At 47.8% G+C, this 11,170-nt stretch overlaps 1 protein-coding gene across 1 annotated transcript in view; it reads right to left on the minus strand.

Annotated features, from left to right (window-relative positions):
* Positions 1-440: 440 nt before the first annotated feature.
* The window catches only part of Polr2a (polymerase (RNA) II (DNA directed) polypeptide A, 220kDa), a 24,500-nt gene continuing 13,770 nt past the window's right edge, over positions 441-11,170 (minus strand). The window contains exons 15-29 of the mRNA XM_013013352.1: positions 10,290-10,512; positions 9,126-9,309; positions 8,582-8,753; positions 8,390-8,495; positions 8,093-8,298; positions 6,721-6,945; positions 6,321-6,567; positions 5,897-5,997; positions 3,643-3,747; positions 3,378-3,560; positions 2,977-3,180; positions 2,615-2,801; positions 2,371-2,484; positions 2,082-2,231; positions 441-1,997 (exon numbers count right to left, since the gene is read on the minus strand). Coding sequence (XP_012868806.1) covers positions 841-1,997; positions 2,082-2,231; positions 2,371-2,484; positions 2,615-2,801; positions 2,977-3,180; positions 3,378-3,560; positions 3,643-3,747; positions 5,897-5,997; positions 6,321-6,567; positions 6,721-6,945; positions 8,093-8,298; positions 8,390-8,495; positions 8,582-8,753; positions 9,126-9,309; positions 10,290-10,512 — 3,564 coding nt within the window. The 3' untranslated portion in view covers positions 441-840. The remainder of the gene's footprint in view (positions 1,998-2,081; positions 2,232-2,370; positions 2,485-2,614; positions 2,802-2,976; positions 3,181-3,377; positions 3,561-3,642; positions 3,748-5,896; positions 5,998-6,320; positions 6,568-6,720; positions 6,946-8,092; positions 8,299-8,389; positions 8,496-8,581; positions 8,754-9,125; positions 9,310-10,289; positions 10,513-11,170) is intronic.

An 11,170-nucleotide genomic window follows, 5' to 3' on the forward strand; every position in this document is an offset into this window, starting at 1 on the left:
ATCCATGAGACTCTCATCTCCAATTACCCACTAGAAAACTGGAAGTGGAGCTACAGCCTTACGTGGTAGAGCACCAGCCTAGAGCAAAGGAACTCAGGCACAGTGCCCAGGCCCTGAGTTCAAGCCCCACAACTAACAAAAAAGACAAGAGAGGAAAAAAAGAAAAATGGTCAACTAAAAGCAAGCAATTATTCCCAATCCTTTTAAGTTCTGCATCAAAATGATATATCCATAGTTCATTTTCATCTGAGATGACAATTTTTTTGTTAAAAGAAACTCATTTAGTATACAAAAAAAGAAAATGTGCCTCCTAGTGGTGGGATTAAGGGTAATCATTTTACTGCCTTGGCACTAACTCCTTGTATACTTTTCTAGGAAGGGCACAGGGGCCTTGGGAATATTTACCTCGCTACAACCCCAATAAAGGACTTAACACACAGACTTTTGGTCAAAATTTGTAAACTTTATTTAAACGTCAAAAAATAACAGAAAAAAGGCAGCTTAAGCTTTGTCCTTCCCAAAGATCAGACGTATGATCCAGAGCAGAACGCCCCTATGAAGTTAAAACATCTAATTCCAATCAAGCCTCAGGCTAGAAAGGACCTTCAATGTGGGGCCAGCTTGGGGTAGGAACCAGGAAGAACCCCACAGCTAGGTCAGAGTTCAGAGACAGCACAAGGAGAGAACAAGACAAAAAGCCCCATCCAAAACGGGATCCAGAACTTCAACAGAGAACTATCACAAGGGTTATGTACAAGGGAGCTGGGCTCATAGAAGAGGACTGCAGAGCTCCGAAGGCTGCCTTGGCCTTAGCCAGCTGCTGCCGTGCCCTTCTTACCCTCAATTCTCCTCATCACTGTCATCGGGGCTGATGGCAGGGCTGGTGAGGCTGTAGGTGGGGCTGGTGGGCGAGTAGCCAGGAGAAGTGGGAGAGTAGGTAGAGCCTTTGGGGGAAGTGGGCGAATAGGTGGGGCTGGTGGGGGAGTACTTGGGAGAAGTAGGGGAGTAGGTGGGACTAGTAGGCGAGTACTTGGGGGAGGTTGGGGTGTAGACTGGAGAGGTTGGTGAGTAAGTGGGAGATGTTGGTGAGTACTTGGGGGTGGTGGGCGAGTAAGTAGGGCTTGTAGGCGAATACTTGGGAGAAGTGGGTGAATACTTGGGGCTGGTAGGTGAGTACTTGGGAGAGGTTGGGGTGTACTCTGGTGAGCTGGGGCTGTAGGAAGGGCTGGTTGGGGTGTACTTGGGTGAAGTAGGGCTGTAGCTGGGAGAGCTGGGGCTGTAGCTGGGAGAGCTTGGGGTGTAGGTCGGAGACTGTGGGGTATACCGTGGGCTTGAAGGCGAATAGCTTGGTGAGGTCGGGGAGTAGCTGGGCGAAGTTGGGGAATAGCTTGGAGAGGTTGGGCTGTAGTTGGGGCTTGTTGGTGTATAGTTCGGGCTAGTAGGTGAGTAGCTGGGGGACGTTGGGCTGTAGCTGGGTGATGTTGGGGTGTAATTGGGACTGGTTGGAGAGTAGTTCGGGCTGGTGGGTGAGTAGCTCGGGGAAGTTGGTGAGTAGCTTGGGGATGTGGGCGAATAGCTTGGAGACGTCGGTGAGTAGCTAGGTGATGTGGGGGAGTAGCTGGGTGATGTTGGGGAGTAACTAGGAGATGTTGGTGAATAGCTGGGAGATGTTGGGGAGTAGCTGGGTGAAGTGGGAGAGTAGCTGGGTGATGTCGGCGAGTAGCTGGGTGACGTTGGTGAGTAGCTGGGTGACGTCGGTGAGTAGCTGGGTGATGTCGGCGAGTAGCTGGGTGAGGTCGGCGAGTAGCTGGGTGAGGTCGGCGAGTAGCTGGGTGACGTGGGGCTATAGTTGGGACTGGTTGGAGAATAGGATGGCGAGGTCGGAGAGTAGGAGGGCGAAGTCGGGGAGTATGAAGGACTCTGGGGTGTATAGCCCCCAGGGGAGCGAGGCTCATAGGCAGGTGACGTAGGCGAGTAGCTGGGAGACATAGCACCACCTGTGAAAGAGAAACAGACAAGGAAGGTAAGGGATGGGAAAACTGGCTAAGGACCCAGGAGGAAATTTAAGAGTGCTCACTCACCTGGTGAGGGGATGTATGGGCTGGAGGGGCCTGGGGAGCCTGGGGAGCCTGGCGTGGGAGACCAGGCAGGAGAGTACCCTGGGCTGAAGCCGCTGGCATCAGAAGCAGCACTGGGAGAGAAACCGGCTGCCCCTGGAGTCATCCCACTCCCTAGAAGGGAAGAAAAAAACAAGCTAAACCCAGAGCCCCTACGCCCCCTCTTCAGCCTCCACTGCCCTGACTATCCACCATTCCAGCCCAGCTGCTTCTGGATCGCCATAGGGCTTCCCTCCTAGACCAGGACACTCACCAACACTTGGAGACCAGGCACCATAGGCTGGAGTTGCACCCTGGTTCCAGGGTGTCATGGCAGGAGAGATTCCTCCCATGGGACTGGGTGCTGAGCCGAAGAACATGCCAGTAGCTGCAAAGAAGTCCAAAGTAACTCATGAGGAACAGCACCCAGGGACCACGGACACCCTCTGGCCATGGCCTGCCTCACCCCCACTTCACAGACCTAGCAGGCTCTGTGAGGCTGAAGCTGTCATACTCACGTCCAGCAGCCCCCAAGCCGGGGATATTGGTGGGGATCTCCATGCCGTACTTGCACTTCTCTGCATCAAGCAGGAGGTCAAAACAGCCAGTGCCAGCTGGAGCTAGCTGGCCCAGCATGATATTCTCAGAGACTCCCTTCATGGGGTCACTTTCCCCATGGGCAGCTGCTTCCATAAGCACGTCTACCTAAACAACGAGAACAGGCCCTGTTAAACCTCTCTACACATACAACTCAAGACAACTCCACTACAGAGGAGCAACTCAACCTTCAAGGGCAGTACCAATGGCCCCCAACTGACCCACACTCACTCCCGCTCCCAGTGAGCTCCTGCCTCCCACCCTGTTCCCATTCTGCCATTACCGTCTCCTCGAAGGAGCATTTCATGAGCGGTCCGGTGTCCTGGCGGTTGACTCCATGTCGAGTGATGGCCATTAAGTGGCCACGACAGGTCATGGTATCACACAAGAGAGCCAAATGCCGGTAATTGACATAAGAACCATCAAAGGAGATAACATGGTACAGCTCCCGTTCCAGGGCTTTCCGCACGGCCTCAATGCCCAGCACCTACAATAAAGGTTGAGGTGGTTAGGGCTCTGCTCCCCAGATCCACAGGTAAGTAAGAGTCAGGGGTCAGTGCAGCTCACTCAAAAAAGATTGAAGTAGAACGCGTGGGCATGGAAATCCTCTGAGTGGAAAGCGGAGTAAGGGGGTAAGGTGAGAGTCCTTGGAAGGGCCACAAGCAGCATGCTCTCAAGACTCACCGTGAAGATCTCCACAATGTCATTGGATGTGGTGCGTACAGGGTCCACATCCTTCTCACTCAGCACCCGCATCAAGCTTACGCCATCCGTCTCTAGGATCCACTCCTGCAGGGCCTTGAACTCTCCATCCTCTGTGATGATGATCTTCTTCTTGTTGTCTGTCTGCGGCAAGTGCATGTACACCTGGAGGGCAGAACTAGCTCTAGTCAGGTAGGGCAGGGCAGGGGATGAGAGGGGGAGAGTGGCTGGATGGGGAAAGACCAACCTTGCTAATCTGCTCGATGCCCTGCAGAGTCATATCCGTCAGCATGTTAGACTCAATGCAGCGTAGAAAAACATCATCATCCATCTTGTCCACCACCTCTTCTTCCTGCAGTAAGAGAAGTCAGCAATTATAGAACCCTCTTTTCTCTTCACTGCTCCATCCCAATTGACAGCCTTCTAAGGACTTCAACAATCAGCCATCACTGTCACCTTGGCTCCTGTAAGACTATTGTACCATATTACAATAGTAAGAGAAACCTAGGAATAGGCATCTATACTCCACTACTCTGTTCTTTTTTATTTTTCCCCTATGCTAGTATTGGGGCTTGAACTCAGGACCTGGGCACTGTGCCTTTACTTTTAGTCAAGGCTGGCACTGTATCACTTGAGCCACACCTCCACTTCTGGCTTGTTTGCTGGTTAATTAGAGATAACAGATTAATCTGACTAGGCTGGCTCCAAATTTCAATCTCAGCCTCCTGGAATGGTGAACTTGGGATCTGAGCACTGTCCCTGAGTTTCTTTGCTCAAGGCCAGCTATCTACAGCTCCACTTCTAGTTTTGTTTTTTTTTTTTTTGGTAATTTATTGGAGAGTCTCATAGACTTTTCTGCTGGACTGGCTTTGAACCATGATCCGCAGATCTCAGCCTCCTGAGTAGCTAGGATTAGAGCTGTGAGCAATGGGTCCGCTGGTTTTTTTTCTTTTTCACAGCTATCATCTGGTCCCTCACAAATATGTGTGACATTTGAGTGCTGTAGCCAGATGGATAGTATTCCCTATTCTGCTTCTGACGCTTAGCTAAGTGCTTGCCAGGCTTGTACAAATTAAAAATTACTTCTTTTGTGAAAGAAGGGGGAAATACTGGATTATACTATATCCATTTAAGTATAAATCATAATGAAATCCCCTCTTGTACAGTTAATTCAGGCCAATAGAAAAAATGGGGGGTGGGTAAAAGAGACCTCTTTTAATGTATGAGTGTATTATGTTCAGATAGTAATATTTTCTTGGTAGTAGTAGGGTTTGAACTCAGGGCCTTGTACTAGCTAGACAAATACTACCTGAGTCATATATGCCAGGTCTAATATTTTCCTAACTATTCTCTGATACTTTAGTAGTTAGTGAGTTCTTCAGTTTTTACTATTAAAGTAGCAGACAACCAGTCATGTTGGCACATGCCTGCAAATCCTAACACTCAGAAGACTGGATCAAGGTTTGAGGGGGCTGGGTGCCAGTGGTCTCAGGAGGCTGAGACCTGAGGATCACAGTTCAAAGCCAGTCTGGGCAAAAAAGTCTGTGAGACTCTTATCTCCAATTAACCATCAGAAAACCAGAAGTGGCACTGTGGCTCAAGTGGTAGAATGTCACCTTGAGCTGAAGAGCTCAGGGACAGCACCCAGGCCCAAAGTTTAAGCCCCATGACCCAAAACAAAGCAAAACAACAAACAAAGAATTTGAGGGGAAAAATAAAAAGTCTGAGGTCAAACTAGGTTATATAGTTGATGCCATGCCAGCCTAAATGAAAATGTGTCTTTAAAAAAAAAAACAACAAAAAAACAGGAGGGGCACTGGTGACTCATACCTGTAATCCTAGCTACTCAGGAGGCTGAGATCTGAGGATCACAGTTCAAAGCCAGCCTGGCCAGGGAAGTCCTTGAGATTCTTATCTCAATAAACCACCAAAAAACCTGAAGTGGCGCTGTGGCTCAAGTGGCAGAGTGCTAGCCTTGAGCTGAAGAGCTGAGGGACAGAGCCCAGGCCCAGAGTTCAAGCCTCACGACCAAAAAAAACAAAAACAACCCAGCAAGCAGCAGGCATCCTCATATGCAAGTATAACTTATCAGGAGCTATGCCCAGATGAATCAAAGTATTTTCACAGGTCTTGTTATATCCCCAGAGTCATACTACCTTCCCAAGGACACAGTAATTTCTCTTGTCCAGCAGACCTCTCAACCCCTGCTTTTTGAGATGTGTATTGCTTCAGGAAAGCCAACAGCAGTATTTCCTGGAGGAAGGCCAGCCCGATATGGTTATGAGAAGCGCCCTTCCCAAAGCCATCTGTTTTGTCTCATGGGATAGTGCTTTGGATTCCATAGATTTTTGCTGCTACAAGTTTTAACAATCATTATTAACCACTACTTCCTATTTCTAATTTAGGTGGGTACAACTGGACCTTCAATGTATCTTTACTTCTTTGGTGATTACTCAGGATTTAACAGCTAAAATGCCTGTTTTTCCTTGGGTCCTGTTTACCTCTTGCATCTTGTTCTCATCACTGTTCATAATGCGGATACGAAGGACCAGCTTCTCTGCATTATCATCATTAAAGATGCAATTCAAGTCATCACCAAAACCTAATAGGGAAAACAATGAGCCATGAGAAAGGAGATCACAATGAGCAGGACGCTTCCTTATCATTGCCCATACGCAGTTCTCCTTGCATAGGGTATTCTTTTGGCTTATCCTCCCCCCAAAAACTTGCCACAGATTCCCTCTAGACAGAGACAAGGCACACTTGATAAAGAAAGTGAGTGCAGAAGATCTATCTGTAAGGTATGAAGACCCCAGAGAAGAAATCCAATAGAGAGCAAAGCTGGTATACAAATGGCAGGAGGACTCAAGTGCAATGAACACAACAGATGTGGTAGCCCACGCAGGACTCCGAAGCTGGACATACCAGCATTAATTTTTTCTGCAATCTGTTCCATGGTCAGCTTCCTGTCAGTCATGTGCTTCCGGTCCAGTTCTACACGCAACAGCCAGGGAGATATTCGGGCCACATCGAAGTCAGGCATCTCATAGTAGACATTCACCCATTCCTGGTCTTCTGCCACCACGGTGCTCTGGGGGTTAGGGTCATAGTAGATGGCTGTGTTGGCAGTCACCTTCCTCAATGTTGTATGCTCCAGGCGGCACAGAATGTCCTGGGGAGAGAAAGGGACTCATGGCACAGGCACTGGGGTAGCTCCAAAGGTCTCTTGAAATCTGAACACTGAAGGAGTCTCCAACACTTGATGCTGGGGGGAGTTTACCTCCTCTTCTTCCTATCAAGAGGTTCATGGCTCCTTGTCCCTTACCTTGGCCCTCTCCGCATCTCGAGCAGACTGGCCGAGCAGGAAGACAGTAAGCGAAGGAGTCTTTGGCTTCTTGGAAATATTGATGAGCTCTTTGAGTCGGGGCACACCTAGAGTCACATTCTTGGCAGACACACCAGCATAGTGGAAGGTGTTCAAGGTCATCTGAGTGGCAGGCTCTCCAAGAGACTGTGCAGCCAAAGCTCCAACCATTTCCCCAGGATGGGCCTAAGGAAAAGCTACCATCAGACAAAGCCAACCCTGCCTGGCTTTGTGAATGAGTTGAGCAAAGGCAGAGTGATTTAAAAATATACATATGTACACATATATGTATACATATATATGTATCAATGTGTTTTTTTGTGTGTTATTGGTCATAGGGCTGGAACTCAGGGCCTACGTGCTGTCTCTAAGCCCTTTTGCTCAAGGCTAGGACTCTACTACTTTGAGCCACAGCTCCACTTCCAGTTTTCTGGTGGTGAATTAGAGAGAAGAGTTTCTTGTATTTCTTTGCCTAAGCTGGCTTTGGACTTTGATTCTTTTATCTGAGCCTCCTGAATAGCTAGAATTATAGGAATGTGCACTGGAAGTCATTAATTTTTTAATGGTGTATTGTTTTACTTCCTAATACATTCCTGATTTGTATCAATTCAGAGGCATGCCTATAATTATTATGATTCAACTCTCTTCTAGTTACTCCCTCCAATTCCTTCTACCTAAATTGGAATTTGGCACATAGGAACCGAAGAGTGGTTGGAGTATGTTAGTATGTTTCCCTAAGTTCAATCCATAGTATTCAAATACCTCCCCGCACTGCCCCTCCACCACCAAAAAAAAAAAATCTCTACATAGTCAAAGGCATTTTAGAAAAATAAATAATACTATTTCATACCCTAGTCATGACATTTCTTTTTTTTTTGGGGGGGGGCCGGTAGTGGGGCCTGAACTCTGGGCCTGGGCGCTGTCCCTCAGCTCTTCAGCTCAAGGCTAGCGCTCTACCACTTGAGCCACAGCGCCACTTCCGGCTTTTTTCTTTTTTGCTTATGTGGTGCTGAGGAATCGAACCCAGGGCCTCATGAGTGCAAGGCAAGCGCTCTACCACTGAGCCACCTTCCCAGCCCTGACATTTATTTTCTGTCTGACTATCATACACTATAATCATTCAAGCCTCAGTTTTATCACTTGCCATATGGAACTGAAATCTTCCTACTAGGATCATTTCAAGGTTGCTATGGTACAAAGGCATAATGCACCAAAGCTGCTGGTATACAGCAGACTTTCAAAGAATGAGAGCTATTATTCCAAAAGTGGAAGCTAGACAAATCAACAAATATAACACAAAAAACAAGGCCAAGGAGAAAAGTACAACACTCACAATGGCTTGGTTGAACTTGGACTCTATCTCCCCGAGCAGCCAGTCAAAAGCCTCTCCACTAAGCCGAAACTCCTCAGCCATACGGCGGGAACACAGTGTGGACCGTAAGTGGATATTGAAGAGCAATGTGGCATTCTCCTGAGCCTGCCGACTTAGGGGGTCATCCCCATTCACAATCACTAACTTCTTACTCAGTTCCTTGACTCCTGAGACCAACGAAGAATAAAGAGATCGTCAGAACAAGATCAGACTCCTATCCTCCAGACTAGTCGGAGACCCTCCTAAGGAGTTACTTACCCTCTACTACTTTGATGGGGTGCAGGTCAGAGGGAAGACGAGGGTTGATGTGGAAGATTTTCTGAGCATTCCAGATCATGCGCAAGAGGTTACAGGGAAGGACAACCTGAGGAGGGATTGGAAGGAGGACAGTGAGGGGGCAGCCATCCAGCAAAGCATGTCTCCAGCCTAATACTTCCCATTCACATGTACCTTGCTGTCACCAGTTGGGAAGATAACCCTGAGCACTTCTCGATCCTCACGCATTCGTTCAAATTCTCGTTCCAGCTCATTCTGTATATGTGCATTGCTCAGCACATCCTTTACCAGATCCTCCTGCAGAGTGCGCCGCAGGGCCCTTTCATTGGTATAATCAAAGCGGAACCTGCAAGTGGGAAAGGGAGAGTTAGGGGGACAGGTGGAGTCCAGGTTCTCATCCCTATAGCAGAGTGAGGTGCCAAGCAGTGCTCTGGAGGCAAGATACTTGGCCAAGGATTGCCAATAAGACTTGAGCATGTACCTTCCCTATGTTATATTATACCATCACTAGGGACAAAGCAGGAACAGATCTCAAATCTGCCTTCATTCCTCCTCATTGAGCAACTGTTTTAGATAGTCAGGAAAATGTGCTAAAAGTTATTCACAAGTATAAGACACATTTCAGACCACCTCTTTTGGGAGGGAAAAAGGGAGGAAAACCTATAACTCAGGCCCTAAGACCCAGGGGAATGAACCACCCACTTGCCCTCCTCCTTACTTCTTCTCAAAAGCCTTGTTAGAAGGCTTAAGCGTGGCCAGGTTCTGGAACTCAACACTCTCGCCTGCCAAACCATCCTCGCCATAGCGCAGCTGCACCACCTGGTTGATGGAGTTCCTCACAGTTGCATCATATTTTACCATCACAGACTCCATGGACTTGATCAGCCGCCGCTGGATATAGCCTGTAGAGGAGATGAAGTCAACAGAAGGAACCTAGGTAAATAGAATAAAGCCCAAAGATCCAACCTGGGGTCTAAACCCACATGGTTCCTGTAAAAGCCTGCTAGTAGCCCCCTGTACTACTAGTTAGTAGCCACTTGCACATCAGGCACACACTGAGCTATACTCAAAGCCTCTCTTAGACTTTTTGTTTTGTGCTGGTACCCGGGACACTGTCCCTGAGCTTTTTCACTCAAAACTGACATTCCACCACTTAAGCCACAGCTCCACTTCTGTTTTGTTGGTGGTTAATTGGAGATAAAAATTGCACAAACTTTCCTGCCCAGGCTGGCTTCGAACCGTGATCCTCAGATCTCAGCCTCCTGAATAGCTTCAGGATTATATAGGCATGAGCCACCAGGGCCCAACTTCCATCCAAAGTTTTTTTACCAAAGCATGCTACCACCTGATGGACTGAGCACCTTGCTTCCCCTAAGAACTACCTACCTGCGCTAAGTAAACCAGGGTCTATCTGATACCACTGAATGCTGTAAAGCAATCTAAACAAGGGTTTTTGTCTTTCTTCTTTTGCAGTGCTGGGGATTAAACCGGGAGTAACACAATACAGACAAATATTGTAGCACTGAGCTCAGCTCTATTTTTTTTTTTTTTTGTCGGTTGTGGGGTTTGAACTCTGGGACTGAGTGCTGTTCTACAGCTCTTCAACTCAAGAATAGCACCCTACCACTTGAGCTGCAGCGCTACTTCCAGCTTTTTCTGCTTATGCGGTGCTGAGGAATCGAACCCAGAGCCTTGTGCATGCAAGGCAGGCACTCTACCACTGAGCCACCTTCCCAGCCCCTCAGCTAATTCTTGAACTTTAGTCTCTATAAACTTTCCACAGAGGCAAAGTATCACCTCTGAAAGTAGCCTCTGGGCTGAGAATCTCCCCTCCCCAGAGGTTTTTGAGCCAGGCAATGGAGTACCCTGAAGAAGGCCTCACCAGTCTCAGCAGTCTTGACAGCTGTGTCGATGAGACCCTCACGCCCTCCCATGGCATGGAAGAAGAACTCGGTGGGTGTGAGGCCAGCCAAGTAGGAGTTCTCCACAAAACCACGGCTCTCAGGCCCATAATCATCCTTGATGAAGTGAGGCAGAGTCCGGTGCTTGAATCCAAATGGGATCCGTTTGCCCTCCACGTTTTGCTGCCCTACAACAGCAATGACCTAGAAAATAGAAAAGGTGGCCTGCAATTAACCCTTTTAAGGCCTTGAGAATAAGGATTCCACTGTCAGCTAGATCTAAAATGCAACTGTGCATAATACATACTGGTTTCAATGCATTTACACAAAAATAAAGTTATTCTTAGGGGAGGAATTCAAAGGTGTAACTCCTCTCAACAACTAAAGTACTGTTTATCAAAACAAATATCAGAAAGGTTTTCTTGGGGGTGGGGAGAGATGGGACACAGGAATGGAGGGAGGCCTGGGCGCTGTCCCTCAGCTTTTCAGTTCAAGGCTAGCACTCTACCACCTGAGCCACAGCACCACTTCTGGTTTTCTGATCGTTAATTGGAGATAAGAGTCTATTGGCCTTTTCTGCCTGGGCTCACTTTGAACTGTGATCCTCAGATCTCAGCCTCCTGAGTAGCATGAGCTACTGATGCCCAGTGTAATCATTATATTTAATAAACATGATGTAAAAATAAACTATATAACATGTAAGGGTAGGGATGGGAGGGAGAAAATGGGGGAGAAAAAAGGAAGGGGTAACACTGATGATGAAGCATTGTACTTATAACTTATGGATTGTAACCTCTTTATACAACTACTTAATTTTTTTTTTTTTTTTTGGTCAGTAGTGAGGCTTGAACTCTGGGCCTGG

The sequence above is a fragment of the Dipodomys ordii genome, unplaced genomic scaffold (genome assembly GCF_000151885.1).
Source record: "Dipodomys ordii isolate 6190 unplaced genomic scaffold, Dord_2.0 Scaffold19, whole genome shotgun sequence".
NCBI lineage: Eukaryota > Metazoa > Chordata > Mammalia > Rodentia > Heteromyidae > Dipodomys > Dipodomys ordii.